Source organism: Achroia grisella, unplaced genomic scaffold (assembly GCF_030625045.1).
Source record: "Achroia grisella isolate CSIRO2021 unplaced genomic scaffold, CSIRO_AGI_Agris_v1 utg2138, whole genome shotgun sequence".
Classification (NCBI taxonomy): Eukaryota; Metazoa; Arthropoda; class Insecta; order Lepidoptera; family Pyralidae; genus Achroia; species Achroia grisella.
Genome location: NW_026712712.1, coordinates 392302 through 412364, shown reverse-complemented (window position 1 = coordinate 412364; position 20063 = coordinate 392302). Strand labels below are relative to the sequence as shown.

Sequence of the window (20063 nt, the reverse complement as noted above, 5' to 3'; positions counted from 1 at the left end):
ACTACAATACGGCAGCTTGCGACGTCACAGCGGACTGTGAAATGACTACTGGTTGTGATTGCACCTGTGCATCCGAAACTGGAATGGGTTGCGGTATTCTTATTGGTACCGGAGCCGGTACAGAGACAGCGTACGGTTGCGGAACAGGAATACCCACACCTTGCGTCACCGTTATCGGTACCGGATGCGCAACTGGATATGGGAATGGTCGATCGATCGGCACTGCGATTGGTCGGGGTATAATGTGGGCTACTGGATGTGGTACAGCCACTGCTACTGGCCTTGGTTGATCCACCGGCACCCCAACATGAACCGCATATGGAACAGGGCGCGGAACTGTGATCGGTATCGGTTGGGGTACTGCAATTGGTACTCTGTGGTAATATTCCGATATTGAGTGACGCGTCGGAATGTGTGAAGGTTGCAATGTGTCTACTTCTCTTTTAATGGGGTTGGCACTAATTGCGTGCTGAATGCAAATGTATATCAAGATCTGAAATGAAATATAATTCATATTAATTGTTATATCCATATCTTTTTGTTGACTTGTAGCTAGCTGTATATGATCATGTTAATTCTCTTACTAGGTTGTACATAATAATATATTTTGTCACATAATGAAATTTCTTATTCTTAACTGTAAGCTACTAACTATAGAGCCAATTGTTGTCAATTTCTTTCTATCCTTGTCAGTACTAGAAAAAGTTTCTCCTCAGAGAAGTATAAATTGCCAGTTATGTAATTTACTATAGATAATAAATTCAACTTTAATACAATGTTATATCAACAACTACCATTACTATATTATAAACTACGTTCATTATTTCTAAATCGACGATTTAGATTTATTTCATCATATATTGTTTTAGTGATTAATCAATATTTTAATAATTTTACGCTTATCAACAATCTAAGCAAACATACATATCATTAAAAACTAAAAGTGAACCAAAACCAAATAACAATACTTACACAACGAAAACAAAACATTTTTATTGCAACAAATATAAATAAGACTAGACCTAACTTGATGAAGTGAGGAAAGAAAGTGCAAGCGAATAGGAAAGTTAGGTATTTATAATGTCATATAGGACACATACTAAGCGAACCATGTACGGAACCGGGGTTTGTTTACAGCCTGTATTGGTAAAGAAAACCGGCCTGAATTCATATAAGCATGATAATACCGCTCAATAATTTAAATTAATTTAATTAAATAATAATTATTTTTATATAACACAGTAATTAAATAAATAAAATAAAGAATTCTTTTAGTTTAAAATTGACTAAGTTAAAAAGGATACGTGTGAAACAGAATGTACTTATTTCTTTACTGAGAAATATTTCAATTAATTATTCAAATTACTTAATTTTGATGAATTATAACACTACTACTACTGTACAATATTTAATACTTACTAATATTATATACGCAAAACTTTGTGAGAATGGATGGATGGATGTTTGACACTCTTTGACGCAAAAATAACTGAACGGATTTTGATGAAACTTACAGTAATAGCTTATATCAGAATAATACGGGCTATAAATTTCGTGCAGGTGAAACAGTGTGCAAGCTGGTCATAGTTTTGTGGTATCTACACCACAAATGATTGTAATATACAAAACTATAATAAGTTTAATAAGTCACATTACAATAAGTTAAATTAAAGTATACCTACCTACTGTATCATGTATGTATGTATGTGATTAAGATATTGGTCAAAATACTGTTGTGGAATATTGCAAAATGATGTCAAAGTCACGTGATTAGTGTACGACCCCTAAACTAGCATTATATTTGACATCTACGTCACTCTATGGAATTTGACTAAAATTATATTAGACAAAGGCTATCTATTAATTATCTTAATAAAACTAAGTCGCGGGCTAGTACGAAATGAGATGGTATAAACAACTCTTAAAATGTACTTTCTCAATAACATATTCGTTACTGTAAGTTAATACTAGGTAGCAATTTATAAATCCAAGTAGATCTGGTCTAGACCTACACGTAATATGGTGGCTTAGGTGATCGCTATTGCGTAATAGACTTCATTGAATTGTTTATCAAGTACCAGTACTTACATCAATTATTAAATAATTATGAACAATTATATCGTCATCATGTTCTTCGCAATAAAGCTGTATTTTTTTAGCTAAGTACTTTTTGTATGAAATCGGCCGACTTTGTCTCACCGATTTTAGCCACCAAATAGCTTATTTTTAATGAGTTTCTGTTGAAAGGTGAGATAAGGCAGTTAAATGACATTTTAATCCTCCGGAATGGTAGTAAAAATAGCATGAGTGGTTCCACGTACGTCACATGACTAGATACGGATGACTAGATATCAGTGTTGCTCTCCAGGTAGCATATATTGCACCGGTTACCATCAGGTGGGCCGTATTTTTTTTTATTGGGATGTTTGGGCTATTGTCAGGTGCCTGTAGCACTACGACCTACAAAGGTCTATTGTGCTCGCCCTGTTTTCAGAGTACGCTGCCTAGACCCGTCAGGGACAAGAATTGAAGCATATTCTTAGGAGCGACGGTTTTTATCTTCTCGGGAAAGAGTGTAAACTTACCAAACTTTTTTTTTATAAATAGATACCCAATATACATAGAAAACACCAAGACGATATAAACAATGGTATTCATGAATACAAATATTTGTACCCTGCGAGGAATCAAACCCGCTACCAACGGAAAAAGAATGTTCTAAACCGATGGTCGTCAAAAAGGTCGTTAACAATGTAGCATTTTTTGTTAACCTGGAAATCGTTGTGGTTAATTAGTGTTGAACTTATCACGCTTACCGTCTCAGGCCTCCACTGGTGCCCTATTAGTCTGTCAGTCAGATGTCGTCTGTCAGCCGTCAGTCTATACTGAGACCACACCATATTTATACAATAAAAGTAATAGTAAATATAAAGCCTTCCCAATAATTATATACAGATTATATATACAAATTTGATTGATTATATATATACAAAATAAAAAGTAAACCCCTCTCTAAAACAAATTAAATATATCACTGTGCTAGTTCAATTAAGTTAAAATATAAATGGTAAACACTAGATAAATACACAGGTTTCTGTCGATTATGTGCCATTACGTCATCAGTCCGCTACACGAATTCATAGTTAAAAAAGTATATAGTAATATGGTGGCATTAGAAAAGCAGAGTTACGTGTGCAGGTAGTCCGAATAACTCTAAGGCAGTACTTCCCAAACTATATGCCGCGATTAGGGTAGCCAATTTTTATTATCAGCTTAAAGGGACAAACGATCAAGAACTATAAAAACACGGGAATTATTTTTCCACCGAAATGTGCACATTCACATAATTTTATATATTTCTAAGATTTTATCTGGACTTAATTTTATACTTAACACTTCCTAAGCTCTTTCTCACATATAGCTCCAGTGATGTGTTCAGTCGTTAATACAAATTTTTGCAAATAATACTCGTCCTTATCGAGTTCATCAAATTTCTGGATGTTCTAGTTGATTTTGATGATGACTATTCTGACTATGTTTAGTTAGAAATATTTTAAAACAGTTTTTTTAAATAGGTACAGTCATAATGAATATAGGTATTTTATACGTTTACAAAAAAAATGTATTATTGTAAACCACGCAGATACAATATTTACGCAAAACCAACCAAAGTTTGTATAACTGTTCTAGTCCAATATAAACAGACACAATATTTATGCATAACCAAGCAAAGTTTGTACTATAGAACTATATGAGTTATATAGTACGTTTACTCAGTTACGTTTGTACTATATAACTCAGTTAATATCAATAGTCAATAATTATAAAAAAGTATTTTTAAGTGTATTTGATAGATAGATACATTATACCATATTGTTTATAGTGTATTAAAATGTTACGTACGTGTACGTGTGCGTGTGCGTGTGTATGTATTAAAGCATCCACTGAATAGGTTCGTGCTCAGCATAATGCTGCAGCGCTGTTTCTCTGCTTAATTTTCAACGACTTTTCTTTAAGATGCCCTTGATATTAGTCTAAATTTGGAAACATATTAGGTGGGTCGCGGTGTAGTTAACTTTGGGAATCACTGCTCCAAAGAATGTTGCCCTGTCTCTTACTAATAAGGATGAAGTATTTCCCTCTTCACTTTTTCTTAACGTCTCTACTGTGAGCCAAGACTTCAATTGCCTCGTACTCGTACTTACTTTTCAATCACAATCCTTATGTGGGCCACAAGTGAAAATTATATTATGATTTATATTTCCCGTTCTCTATTACTTTTCTTTATTACTACAGACAAAAGGTTTTATTGTTTTACTGTGATAAAGTCTACTACAGACTAGGAATAGACGAGAAATGTCGAATAACTATACAAACTTTCGTACTCTATTTTATTTTACCACTTAAAGGATTAGCATTTGTAATAACTTTGAATATCATATTTACATATTTAATTAACAGCCTAAAAATAAATTTTAAGCAAACATGAAAAATGACGGTCCTTCCATACAATCTTTCATCCCTGTTTCAACCTCTTACAACATTGTTTCTCATTAAAAAGTAGCTTATGTCCTTTCTCAGGACAATCTGTATATCAAATTTTATTTATACCGGTTTAGTAATTTTAGGATGAAAGCGCGACAGACAGACAAATAGAGTTACTTTCGCATTTATAATATTATGAAAGATTTTCATCAAAAGATACTAGTTTTACTACGATGGGCTAAGTAACCTGACTTCATTTTCATCTATTATCCTCATATCCGATAGCGTATAAGATTTCGTACATCAACAAAAACCTTCAGTAATTTGACGGTCAATGTTATAAATATGCAATGATTGAAATCAGCACATACTGTTACCTACATACTTAAATAAAACGAATCTTCCGTATATGCCCGTCGAGTTTACTCATTCACAATGATCGCATTCTAATGCATGTTGTAACACGTGTGCCACTGAACCAGAAACGTGTTAACTATGTACCAAGTGTGATCTCCATTTAATTTCATCACAATTTATTCCTCTTTCAAACACTGAGAGTACTGCGGCGCCGGCGCCGTGATCTTATGTTTCAGGACCCCAACTTACGATAATATTTATCCATAATATGTGAAAGTGCCTGTCTGTGTGTAGATATATTTCCATCTGTTTGATAGAATGAAACGAAAAAAAGGTAACACCTTATCAAGACTAAATGGCTGAACGGATATTATCGAAAATTGACATTAAAATTCTGTTTAAAAATACAATCAGGTAAAAGTCAGCCTCTGAGAGATAGGGTATAAGAGATGAAAGTCTGTGCATATGAAATTGCAATATTTTTTTTTCGTCTTATATATTTAATAAACTTAGTATACGCCTAAATATATATATACAAATCCTATTTTGAGTTCACCTACTACCTAGATGTAATTACCGTTTATATGTTTGTTACGCTTCTATAAATATAGAAAACTATATACGTTATATATTATCCAACTATCATCCAACTTAAGATTAACATGAAATAAATCTGTTTCATTATCTGTAAACTGCAGCAAATACAAAAAGGTCGTTAGTTCAGTGGAGATATTGTGCTGAGAGCAAAACACTGATTTTCAACTACAACCAATTTGAAGATATTTATATGTGAAAAGAAAACTATAAGCCGTACTAAAATATACGTAATAAATTCGTTAGTACATCTGTCTGTCTATTCAAACAAACGGCATAAAAATAAATTATTTACCGAGGATTAAAAAAGGTAAACGAAATTAGGAGAAACAGGTAGTTATTATTGATGATAAATAAAACGTCTCCTAAAACATCCGGTATAAACAATGGCCGCGTCAATTTAAAATAAGTTTAAAACAACGAGTTAATATATAAAATGCATTCGAAATATAATAGTACAATTATTTTGATATTTTACGTTGATTTGCTTTGTCATAAATAGTATTCATGATTACCGAAATGGCTCTCTCCTTTACGGTCTCAATTCGTATAATTTTTTTTTCATACAAAAAATAACTTTGGAAATTATATTTCAAGGTATGTGGCAAGTAAATACCTACATAGAAACAATATTTTAAACATTTACTAGTAACCCACTGAGTCCTTAGCCAAGGCGACAAGGCATGGTGAACACGTTATGGTGTTACTTAGAGCTGTTAACTACGCATACCCTACATGCCGTAAACCCATTTTCAGACATACACGCTGATGAAGCCACTTATCAAACAGGTTTTTATAATCAATCCAAATCTAGAACTGTAACAGTTGATAAAATTTTTAATTACCATTTTACATAATATTATGGTAATTTAAGTTCTCGTCAGAATTTAAATAGATTAAAAATATTTAAAAGTTCCAAATTGAGTTAGTATGGCAAATTGATTTTCTATATTTTTGGTATGTCAACTGCTGGTGACCCAACTGATAGAGTGCCTGGTCTGGACTGGTAAAGTATCACCTTAGACATAAGAAATGGTGGCGTAAAAAATCACATCACGCCAACATTTCTTATGTCTAAGGTCATGTCTCCGTACAATGTAAAAATTAAAGTAAACTAATGAATAAATTGATACAATTTTGTGCTAACACACAACAGATTTATCGAATGTTGTAGTTAATATTATAACATTCGTGCTTATGTACAGATAAGTAAATATTACGATATTAGTAAGTAATATAATACTATTATGCAACACCAGAGAAATTACCAATGTATTACCGATATTTCAGGCAAAAATATGCTTTAGATATATAATGTCATAGCAAATCTGAAATTTGATATTATTCTATTTTTTTGACAGTTTCATTTAACTTTTCTTAGTTCTTTTTGGAATTAAATTCTCATTTCATTTCTCTTCTAAAAGTAAAATACAATTTATAGCAATTGAAATATACTTCCTCAGATAATTTTCCAATTCTATATGTAACACAATCTATTAGGCACCATACAAACGTAATATAGAACATGTCCTTGGAACTAAAACTATACTGCCATGATGTTATGAAAAGTAGAGCGTCGAGGCATTCTTGGTCTGTCAATAAATCTTGTGTTCTTAATCTAAAATGTATCATAACACAATTAAATAGAGATCAATTTTATTTAATAATTTGTGTTAATATATATCATTTAATAGTAGATATCAAATAATCTAGAACTAAGACGCTGTGGGAACGATTGTCCCTTTCGAACCGTTTTGTTTATAGTTAGTTCTAACTTTAATTAGTCAATATTCAACTAATCTGGAAGTAGATTGCGAAATAGTTAGGCATTAGGTATTTTTAGATATTACTGACATTTCAATATACTTTGTTAAAATTTGTCACAACGGCTCTATAAAGTATTTTAACATTTGGCACACAATATTTGGAAATAAGGTATAATAATCTTATATATATAGTTATTTCTGTGATATTTCTTTATTCAGTTGTTATAATATATATAGTATAAACAGGAATTTTACCACGATAAATTTATTTTATTGCACCCAATACTTACGTGATGTATGACGGGTAAAACAAGAAATTTTTAACAGCTTCAAAACATCGGAAGCTCATAAATATTATTATTACGGCAAATATATACAGGTTTTTTTCTTATGGATAATAATGGAATGGTGCACCCTCCTGCACTTAAGGTTTACGCTGGCGGAACATCACTGGAGGATGATAAGATGAGCATGAGGTCAGGTCAGTTAGTCCTTCGTGGTAAAATCTTAGTCTTGAAGATATAGTAGGAAACAGATGATAGAGTGCTTGATGACACCTTCATGATATAAAAAAACCACTAGTGTAAATAAAAATGTGGCTATTCTTTAAAATGAACAGGTTGTAGGTACCTGTAACCGTTGCCCGCTTCGCAACAGTGGCTATCTGAGATCTAACAGTAACTCCGATGTCACAGTGATGCAAGGGTTATATTAACTACTCGCTAAACTAGGCAGCACGTTATTAAGGTACCAGTTGTCTTTAAATATCTATATTTTTTTAAATACTTTTCGAAATCATTAAACTTATTGTTATTTATGTAGAAAATATAGACATCAATAATACGTACCTACTTAATATTCAATTGAGACAAATCTATATTGTCTTAAAGTTATTGTTTTATCAAATCTACAATGACTGAATGTAAATCTCTGATGACGTGGTTATATATTGAGATAGATCTATATAGTCTTATACGAGTAGTAAGTTATACTGTTTTATTGATACGACGACTAAATATATATAATTATGACATTTATTTATCTATGACATTTTATCACATTTGATTACTTTACTTTTCAACATATTTTCAACATAATTAAACATTTAATAAATTTCACGAAATTCAACGATATCAAACCAACCTACTATATGAAGTGCGATTGCAGTTCGCCTCCTGTTACATTAAATTAAAAAATGGTTAAATGTGTACATGTCAAGTGTTGTGGTGACCACAATGTCGGCAGTTGAAAGTACCTATGATTACTTCATCTTGGATAACAATCGACAGTTTATAGAATATTGTTATTACTTTAAAAGCTTTTTTCTTTCCTTTTATTTTATTTAAAAAGGGTTCATTATTATTGTTGGATATAAAAATTTTGATATATATATGTATGTATGTATATATGTAAATAAATAAAAAAATAATAATGAAATTAAGCCCTATGATTAACATAGCATAGAACGTATATAAGAATTTATAAAAATATAAAAATAAAATAATATAAAAATATATAAGAATTTTTCAGCTAAACAATTGTTTAGCTTATTTGAAAAAAGCGCATCGCGATTTAGATAGTTCTCAATATTTTAGGTAATAACACAATACAGAAAATAATGAGAACTTAGAATTGGTTGAAATTAGTATTGAAGCAGTCACTGTATTTTATGGAACTCACTTTACTAAGGGCCATTTCGAATCTCGTGCACGTTACTCACTGTTGCATAACCGGCCGGCGGACAGTTTTGTGTTTAAATACTAACCACGAAATCCTTAAATTGAGTAATGCTGCATCTGAATGGCTCGTATCGACATTGCATTTAATTTCACTGTAGATGCAAGTTTTTTATACCTGTAATATTGATGTAATCATAATGAAAACCAAATAAAAAAAATCTTTTCAGTTCCGGAGATTATCCTAGACAATCATAGTGACGCCGCTTTATATAAACGCAAAAGTTTATGAGTATAGATTGATATTTGTTACTCTTTTGCGCAAAAACTACTGAACGAATGATGAGTCTTTACAGTGTATAGCTTATATATCAAAATAACATATAGTGACACAAAATAATGACTTGAACTTATTAAAGATGAACTTATTTAAGTTTAAATGTTTAAACTTAAATAAGTTGGAGAATAGTCAAAATAAATCTCCATTTGTCTTTAGTGAGAGCTATCATGGACACCACAGTGAATGGCAGCAAATCGATTTAATTTTTATGTATTAGAATATTAAGGTTATTTTCTTAATGTAGTCACAGATAAAAAAAAACATTAATATAATTAATTTAATTAAATAAATTGTTATTGTCATCGCAATAACATATTTAATTAACTTAAGAATTGTAGTTTTATTAGTAGTGTAGTACTTTATACAGATAACTACTATTTCTTACTATATATCCTATTGACTTTTCAAAATATTGTGAAAACTTTTATATTCTGTATATTGCTATTGTTACTGAATCAATCGAAAATATTTAGAAACTTATTAAGCTAGCGACTTCTTATTCGTGTGCTCTATTATTCGAAAAAACAGTAGTTTATATCTTTCATTTCTGTAAACCGATTATAATAAAACAAACATTAAATTTTAAGTTGTAGTATCATGATATATTACTAAAAACCACATCTAAATTGGTTAAGCCGTTAATGAAATTGATAAACACATATGTATGTATGACTTATGACGTATGACCAGACTTACAAATACAAAATGAACATTGTTTTGGGTTCGATTAACAGTCCCCCAATGGGGGGGGGGGGGGATTGTTAGTAATGTGGACTCACGACCCTATTACTAGCACAATGTACCATGTCAGGTTGACCACTATGCGGTTCCTCCTGGAAACCATCGTGATAAATTCCTTGTGAATTTGTCATGGTGGGCTAACTGACCTGACCTCATGCTCATCTTATCAACTTCCACTGGTGCCTCACCAGCGTAAACTTTTATTATTAGCGTAGGCGGGTGCACCATTCAATCATCTTCATCATTATCATCCATACAAAACAGATTAGTTCCCCAATAATAGTTTTGCGCATATATCTTCCATGTACAGACAGCGATCAGATACATTTTTATTATATGTATAGAACCAGATAAAATTATTAGTGGTGTTGTAATAGGCAGAGAATCCATTTAATGGAATTCTATAAATTAGCCTAGATTTTAATGACAAATACAAGTAGGTAACTAGTTTAAATTTATACTGGAATTACGCAAGAAGGGTATCTATCTATAATACCGGTCTGACAAACATCCTACCTTTCCTGCCTTAGAGCCTATAATAACAAAGTCAATTCGCCTGTCTTGTCGCAATCTTTCCAACATTTACATACCGCACAAATTTAATGATTTACGAAACAGAAGTGCATTTATTGGAAACTGTTAATTGCAAATATAGATTCAATAGAGCACTCCAAAGAATTATTTTGTTCTTCTAGCTAGTACAGAAGACTCATTTTTAGAATGGTTAAAGGCCAGCTTCTGCCTGAGGGATACGACTTTGATCTGAGGGTATGCTAGGGATTCGAACCCTGCTTCAATCTATCACAATTTCAATCATTGTTTCAACAGTTTTTTGAACAAAACACCTACATGCATATAGCCTCTCCGATTTACCTAACGCGCTATAGCTCTTCCAATTTTGTGTTTACTCTATATCATTACTTTACTATCTCTTTGTTTATCGTCAATGTCCACGTTTGCAGTGAGGTGGTAGCATCCACCTGTTACGGGAATAGAACCACGCACCACGTTGGAATGTTATTCGGTTAATTAGAACCTACATATTAGATTCTACGTCTAAAATTTTTATAAAAATTAACTGTAAAACATATTGCTTAATAACCCTCTTTTAGGATAAGATCTATCTGTTTACTAAATGTCATTTGAATACTTCCGGTATGTTCTATGGGAAATAGTAACAAACATTCATTTTCGCAAACTTACCCTTATAATAAATAGTAATATAATTCATATCACGGTGAGTGTTCTGAGGAATTGTTTGGATTAACACCAGCTGCTGAGTTTCACTACCGCACCACCCGCCAGAATTTTAGTTTCTGGTGGATGGCGCGGTGTTTTCAGTCTACAGTGCTTTTTTCCAGAAACTTTTTGCCACGCACTACCACACTATGGAATCACCTTCCAACAATGATGCTTTCGAACCGATACTATATTGAAAACTTCAATAAAAGAGTTAATTCCTTCTTAAAAATCGGCAACGCACTTGCAATTCCTCTAGTGTAGCGGGTGCTAAATACTCATGGGTAATCAGTCACTATCAGGTCAGCCATAAGCTCGTTTGTCCCCATTGATATAAAAAAACTCACAATACCCAAGCAAAATGGTAATAATTTTCATACTATAGTACTACCACAGATAACATAATATTACATAGTACTACGAACTTTATTTTCGGCCAATTTATATAATTTACGTATCCTTATGTAGATGAAATATTCGTTAAAAGCAAACCGCTAACTTGCATGAAAGGTGAACGTGTAAGGTGAGGTGAAGCTCTCATCTTGTCACATTGGACTTTAATACACCTACTACACAAACTGTAGACACATCGAATGTTAAGTTAGACTATAATAAAGACTCGAGACTCTTTTTTTGAGAACTCGTGGACGACTCCCAGCAATGAGTTATCGAGACTGTAATTTTATCAAAGCCGAGGAAACAGTGAATTTCATAGTTTGTCTGGTTTCATCACTATTTTTCTAAGTTTTCATTAGCTAACATGAGCTGCTCCCCACATTTTTTTTTTGAAAAATTATGTACAAGTACTTAATTGTAATATCACCGAACTCACAGCGTCTAAGACTATTATGATATTCCGATATATTGCATGTCATATTAGTCAGTAAGAATATTCTTATTTTAATTATGTTATCAACAACTAATGATAGCACGTCGCTTTTTTTAAATTAAGTTGTTTTTTTATTATTTGTGTGACACTGATTTTTATAAACCTTTATTAATGTGTATTTTACTTATGCTTACATTATAAAATAATTGTGAAAAAATTTTGCTTTGTAGTCTCTAGTTTTGGTGGTACGTTGATAGTTAATTAGGACCAAAGATTTAATGTAATGTTTTACAAGTATCAATACATATCACATGTTTATATGTATCAATATTTCTTAAACGACTAATGAATAAACTTATGTTTACAATTGGATTTCTATTATACGTCTTATTTGAACCGGTTATGGCCTACAAAAGAACATGCCCATGTGCAAAATGGCAATAGTTCAATAGGACAGTAAATATCACATCAAAACAACAATTCCAACGTGCTTTATACTTTTCACCATGATTATACCATGAGAATTTTATAGGAATCTGGTACAAATGTCTATTTAATAATATTATATAAACTAAATATACCTCAAATAGTATTTCAGTATTAGAGTTTCTGTCTAAAAGTGAGTTATTTTTTAATTATCCCACAGGTATTCCTCGTGGGAAATACTTATGGGATAAATCTAATAATATGCAATGTTATAAACTATTAGTTTATTAAAATATGTTTATTAAAATACATTGATTTATTTAGAAATCTGTAACGGAAATAAAATATTGTATATTTTTCTTCTTTTTCAAAACATCAACAATTTTATTAATAACTTATAAATATTATATATAATAATATTATATTATACTCATTGACTCAACTATAACACATTCAAATATCTGGGCAGTCTAATCACCAGGAAAATTATTAATAAAAAAGCATTTAACAACAAAAAATACCTTTTACGTAATAAAAACTTATATCATGTTTCATTTTAAATCATTTTTTGAAATGTGGTGTTGGAGGAGGATGGAAAGAATTAGCTACTATAAATATCATATATAATAGTATTATATTATACTTATTGTATACTCATTACTATACGTCAAAATACAATATCCTACTCAAGCTATAATTAAAAAATCGACGTACTCTAATGTACAACAAATACACTTAATAAGGATATAAATTATGTGGAAGCAACCTCTAAATAAACATAGTAAATTTAATGTATAAAACACGCATGTTACATGTAACATATACAAATTACATGCTCATAAAATTAAAGAAAATATATTTCGTTGTGAGCTAAAAGAGCCTCCACTCAGCTGGTGTCGCAGTATGTCACTGTAGCGCTGATTTTCAGTGGGGCCACTTAAAAAAAAAGGAATTCTTGACGATGATATTATTGACTTTAAATATTGAACATAAAAAGTGAGTTAAATAGATGAATTAGAAGTATATATAATCAATGGAAGAAATATATATAAGGTTAAAATTTCGTAAAAGTGTTGAATAAAAGACTTGATTATGTAATATAATATAGCTTGAATACAATACAAGCAACATATTTTTTCATTATATTATATGTATATATGACTACTACATTTATCTGCCACGTATAAGATTTTTGTACTTGGAGTAAATATTTTTTTAATGATGTTTAAAACACGAAACTAACTGAATATATACTATTTAGTGGTCACAAAATATTACCAAACACACTGTAAAACCATTGTCATTACCGTTAACTTAGCATTTAGCGCACGGATAAGGCTAAGAAAGATAATTCTAGCACAATCCCAATTTCCCTGAACAACCTAGATACCCACTACCCCACTGTATACAAATCTGTTGCGAATTCAAGTGTGAGTCAAATCCTTCGCCATAGTGGGGTACAGTCGGCATTATATAAGTCGTTACCTACAAACTCAGTCACATATACCCTGTGATCGCTACCGTTAACGGTCCTTTATTCTCCATATTACTATAATTATAGTGTACCGTTCTATATAATACATAAGTTTCATTGTAAAGTGCAGTCTGTGCTATTGTTTAGCAATATGAGGGTTTACGTAAGTGAATTTAAATAATTTTGGAAAAAATTAAAAATTATTAGATGATAATAAACCATTATTATGTAGGAAATATTACAATAATAGAATATTTTTGAGAAATATCAATTAAGTCATTATATATAGATATCGAATAATAAATAAACTGTTACATATAGACTTTATAAATAAGGATAATAAAAAAAATGTTTTAAATAACAATAATAGATATCAATAAACAAGTATCAACTACATTTATTATGACTAAATTCATTGTAGCTTGAGAAGCAATTCAGCTGCGAAAGAGTAGAGCTTAACTAATAAATAGGTTTTACTCAGTAAGTGCGGTTTAATTAGACGTTTTAAATCTATTAATTTCTTATAATTTCGTATAGGCAACACTAAAATTAAGATGAATAGAAACTTCCAAAAGTTTAAAGAGAATTTATAAATTTAGACTTTGCTTAATTAATATTAAGTTTAATGTTTTGTGTTAAGGTTTACTAAGGTTATACTCTCTCTTACTAGCTCGGATCAGAGGCTACCTCTATCCGATATATTTATTACTAGCTGTAACCGCAACTTGGTCCGCGTGGAATTTCACTTTATTTTTCTAAAATAAAAGTTCCGTCTAAATCGGTCTAGCCACTTCAATGATTAGGCGGAACAAACAGACAGACAGGCAATAATTGTAAAAAATGTTATAATTGGTGTATGTATGTACCTTATTTATATTCATATGCATGTAGTAAAAAACTGTTATTTCAGTATTACAAACAGACACTCCAATTTTATTTACATATATGTATAGACAACTAATGCCCACTTATAAACTATGGTAGTCTCGTTAATCGATAAGTATAATGATGGATATGAAAGGATATGAAATTTCGATACTAAAAATGTAAACAAATACCATATACCAGATACCAAAGTACCACCTCTAATTTAGTAACAATTCATTGTACGTTTAAATAATAATCATCTAATGAAATTATGCTACCACAACAATTACTTTAAATTTGTACAATAAACAACTTATCTATTTCTTTTTAGGTTTTCTTCTTATTACCCGTATTGGATCAAATAATATTAACCTACAAAAAATTTATTTATATTTAGCTTCATAAAAACATAATCTTGTGGACTAAAGCACAAATTTATATATTTATATTTATAGCTCCCTCGCCAACTAATTGCATATGAAAACGAGTTTATTATATATAATTATTACTAATGAAATCATACAAATTAATAATAATAAATATTATATGTATACATATTTATTTATATGACTGTACAAGAGCGCATTTTTTAATTTAATGGACTGTACATCTAATTGCGTACAAAATAAACAAATCGTGTCATAATAGCCATAATACTGCCTAACTGACTGCTTAGCACACATATCACGAACACAATTTCGATTTCGCGACCCCTTGCATATCAAACAATACGATGAACTCGTAACACGTAACGGGTAAAAGTATTTTTGAATGCATTGTCTACATAAATGAATGCAGACTTTACGTGCCAGCCTAAAGTTTGGACAACGATAAGCAGTATATGATTTCAATTTCACTTCAATCAATCTTGAAAAATGCTAATAGATCAATTCCAAATTTAAATTAAATTCTAAATTTAAAACTATGATAAGACCGCGTTAGTATGACTATGTAATATTATGTTATCTGTGGTATGACTAACGCGGTCTAAAATCTAATAAAATTTTAATATCGTCGATGCTATTGTACTAGTTACTTTATAAATATAGTTGAAAATTATTTTCAGTTTCTTTTGATACTTAATTTAAAATAAAAGTGGCCAATAAATGTATATACAATCCTTATGCTTTTAATTAGTACAATTCTTGCTTGACCTTTAATTTTTTTATGCAGGTTGGTCGCAAGTTCGGCTTACCCCTCATACAGTTCTGACGACTTAGATATAATGTGTTCACACCCTGTAATTCTTAATGAAGGAGCTCTAGTGACCTCATAGCTAACAGAGATCGTATCAGACCGATTTTCATGCTCTCCCTGGTGGAGACGTAATAACTGATTAACCTGACTTAATGTTCTTCCCATGAATCTCAGCCAGAATATAACACAAGCGGGTGCTTCATACCATCTTCACAATCAAAATAAATATCCTTTCGTTTATTATAAACTTAATTTTGTTTTCAGATTGCAATCCTATTCCTGACAGCATCCGTTTTAGCCGAGCCAAGTAAAGTGATACAAAAACGGAGTGGTCTGGTCGGCCACTACGCTGCCAGTGCACCTATTCTCGGTCACGGGTACTCTGGCCTGGCGTCTGGTTACGGACTCGGATCGGGTATCGCTCTTGGGCATGGCGCATTGGTTGGCCCCGCGCAATTAGTCGGTGCTGACGTGCATACTACTGTGACGAAACATGTTGGAGTGCCTGTGCCTGCCCCATATCCGGTTGCCGTCGATAGGCCTGTTCCATACCCCGTAAAGGTTAGTTCCTTTGTTATACAGAAAACTACTAAAAAGACCCAACAACCCAACTGTTTGAAAATAGAGTACGCAGTTTCACCGAGATAGCCTTTACTTTAATAGTTTCCGTTATTATGTTAAATTAGTTACTGTATTAATAATAATAATATACGTGTTTATAAAAAACAATATTTTTTATAATTTAGTATTCAACCTTAGGGCAGTAGACAATTATTTAATCTAAAGGTAACTCTTAAGCTGGAAAGTTAAATCACGTTACCCTCTATATGAGCTCAGGAATACTAAACACAGATGGAGTGCAAACAACGAGATGACAGGTGTAACGGAAGTAATAGAAGTGTGGTGTTGATAGACACAAGCGATTACCTAATAGTATCATTATTGTGTTCCAAGTCCAGAACAAAATTTTCCAATTATTGGGATATATTAGTTGTCATTAGTATGTTTTAATAGAATATTAAAATGTAGCTGTGCGATCATTAACTCGCTCGACCGTACGTAATGTCCCTTTTCCGTGGGTAGATACTAAGATTCATTTTGTAGTTTGCATTGCGTTTACGAAGTTGCGCTCAATTAAGTAACGATGCAGTAAGTTAAATTGAATCAAATATTCGTCAATTAAACTACTAGCGTGCAATTAATGTTAGTAGTTATTTTAGACTGATTAAATTGGTTGTACATATAATAATTATTCTACATATATCTAAATATACATATATAGGCTTACAATATTTAAAAAATAATTCTCTGCGCGCTCTGCAATGGAATGGCTGCATGATGGGTACCATGATCGATGAGTTGATCGGTATTGCTGTATAGGTAACAGTTAACCTTCAGCTTATCTGCCACATTTTGATTGGTACATCAGGTGGCTGTCCCAGTGCCAGTCGATCGTCCTTACGCCGTACCAGTGCCACGACCATACCCAGTTGCTGTGGAGAAGCACATAGCTGTGCCAGTCGACAGGCCCGTACCAGTGCCAGTTCCTCATGCCGTGCCCGTACCGGTCATTAAACAGGTAAGTTAGGTTGTTTGAAGAGAACTGAAAGTGCCTTTAATATTTTAATGCCTTTAATTTAAATTGCCCTTTTATCTTTTTTGATTATAAATTTTATGATATTAATTTATATTTTCTATTTTCATATTTATTCTATTATAAACCTGTTTCCCAGCCAATTTTTTCGTGTCTATCTAAATCTTTTTTTTCTAAGTTTCTACCTGTTTTGGGCAATCGTAGTCCAGTTGTGTACTGTACTTACTGCCCCTTTCATAAAATCAACTTTTTTGCATCTGTCTCCATATAAGTCTTTTCTGGTTCCTTGGTTTTAAATATGTCTTTAGCCCATTCTTTTTTCATTTTAACCATAGAAAACTTTTATAAATTCCACATAATCATGAATAATAGATATTACTGTATATAATTGTCTATTACAGTGTCTGCATTAATACAGTTAATCGGGTCTTTACGCTAATAACTTCATAATAAATAAAGGACTCTGTCGAAATTAAGATTTAACTTTAATTAAATTTTAACATTTCGACTTATTTGCACTACATGCATCATCCTACCTATATCATTGTCATTATTATATTGTACTGTTATAACATTGATGTTCTTATAATTTCCAGGTCGGTGTTCCCGTACCCCAGCCGTACCCTGTCGCTGTACCGAAGCCAGTAGCAGTTCCAGTGGCACAGCCCGTCCCCGTGCCTGTCATCAAATCTTTAATTAGCCCCGCAATTGCCTCTCCTCTTATCCACGAAGGCCATGGACTTTCCTTGCACGGACTCGGACATGGGCTCTCTGGATTAGGCTTATCCGCACACGGCAAAATCTGGTAAATTCAAAATTGGATAGCTCATTTGTTTGTTACAAGTCGAAAATTAAAAACACCACGTACATTTAAACATTGAATGTACGGTATTAGTGCCATTATTAATAATCGGCTTTTAAAAGACCTACGCCCACCATAGACTATTTTTAGTCCATTGAAATGCTATACTGAATTTACTAAGTTTGGAGACGCGGAGAGAGGAGTAATGGGTTTAGGTTACCAGGGACTATATAATTTAATGAAATATATAGTTTCTGCTATTAGTATATTTAATTAGTAAGAAACTATTCTATATCACTAACCTAATTCTCTAGTAACAAACGAATGGTGTGAAAACATGTATAGGCATTTTCATAAAGTTATACACAGTCAAACAATCGTATCTTATGTGATCTAGAGTTAATTAGTTATAGAATGATTGAGACCAAGAAGTTATTATTCTTCCATTATTATATAAGTCACGGGTATGTGTCATTTGGGAAGTGCAATCAATTTTTACAAGAAGCTCTACTTCTAATTGAAATCACTTATTCATAAAAACATCAACCACCTCCTTTATCCATTGTGTACTATTTTGTACTTGTCCAGCATGCTATTTTTTTTAATAGAAAGAAAGTGACATAATAGGCCGACATCTAACCTGCAATTTCCCTTATGATGTTCTTGGGAGGCCGCAATTTACCTTCAACTGCCTCAAACTCGTTTGCTCCCTATGTTATTAAAAACTGGATTTATACAAGGTTTCAGTTTATATGAATAAGGGGTTTAAGCGTATAGTTTTTATACTAAACTACATTATTTTATTATTATACCAATAATATAATATAGTTCAGTATCAAACCTTATACGCTTTGTTAATATAAAAGCTTTAATAAATTACTTATAACAAGAAATTATATGCAAATAATATTAAAAAGTACTATCTATGTGTGTATATAAAAGTAAATATCACATATTTACATTTATATGGTCGCAGTAAATAATACAACTCTTTATATATAGTATTTTGGATAAAAAAATTTTTTCGCATTTTTTAAGTTTTGCCTTATTTGTAAAATTTGTTTCCTTTTTATATTTGTTTTATAATACCTATTTGCTTAGTTATACATGCCTATTTAAAATAATTTTCTACATGAAAATCTCAATAGTCAGAATATTATAAAAACATGTCCTATTGATCTCTTTCAAAATTTTGTGAGAAGAGAAATGTGTGGGTATCTGTGTGTACTTTTGTATATAGACTTTTCTATTTGTAGATATTTAGTGATCATGAATATGAGTTTATTTCGACCGCAGTCGACTAAAAACTATTTACGAACGACCTTTTGTAATAAAATGTATGAAGAATTATATTGACTTGTTTTGATTCATAACTGAGACATCCTTTACTCTAACCCTACCTAACACCTATATACTAAATAAGCAATAATCGACATAAATAAAATAAATAACAATCTAAGAATCTTATAATATTTAACGTATTTTCAAATATGAATATTATTAAAATATGAAGTACATGCATAGAACAAAAAATTGAAGACAATCACAAGCCTCATGATCATATTCTAGTAGGCTAGTAGTAGTAATAATTCCTTCATTGAAACCGTTGTAATGAATTCTCATTAGAAATAATTAGACTGGCAGATTTGCAATTACGCAAGAACCATTTGACAGAA

The 20063-nt window shown here is 31.5% G+C and overlaps 2 protein-coding genes across 2 annotated transcripts; one reads left to right on the top strand and one right to left on the bottom strand.

The window, feature by feature from the left end:
* Nucleotide 1: 1 nt before the first annotated feature.
* On the bottom strand, nt 2-8897 carry LOC131842165 (zinc finger protein 512B-like). The gene is made up of 2 exons (XM_059190695.1): nt 8883-8897; nt 2-493 (listed from the first exon to the last, which is right to left on the bottom strand). Exons 1-2 carry the CDS (start codon nt 8895-8897, stop codon nt 2-4), a joined length of 507 nt encoding a protein of 168 aa, XP_059046678.1.
* A 5077-nt stretch (nt 8898-13974) lies between these two features.
* On the top strand, nt 13975-18708 carry LOC131842156 (tetra-peptide repeat homeobox protein 1-like). Its single transcript, XM_059190682.1, has 4 exons — nt 13975-14090; nt 16256-16552; nt 17421-17570; nt 18182-18708. The coding sequence occupies exons 1-4, from the start codon at nt 14079-14081 to the stop codon at nt 18392-18394; spliced, it is 672 nt and encodes a 223-aa protein (XP_059046665.1). The 5' UTR covers nt 13975-14078; the 3' UTR covers nt 18395-18708.
* The last annotated feature ends 1355 nt before the right edge of the window (nt 18709-20063 follow it).

What these genes read in the sequence shown, in the direction of transcription:
- LOC131842156 (XM_059190682.1), top strand. An exon ending in CTGTTCCATACCCCGTAAAG is followed by an intron (nt 16,553 to 17,420) that starts GTTAGTTCCTTT and finishes TTGGTACATCAG; the next exon opens with GTGGCTGTCCCAGTGCCAGT. An exon ending in CCGTACCGGTCATTAAACAG is followed by an intron (nt 17,571 to 18,181) that starts GTAAGTTAGGTT and finishes TATAATTTCCAG; the next exon opens with GTCGGTGTTCCCGTACCCCA.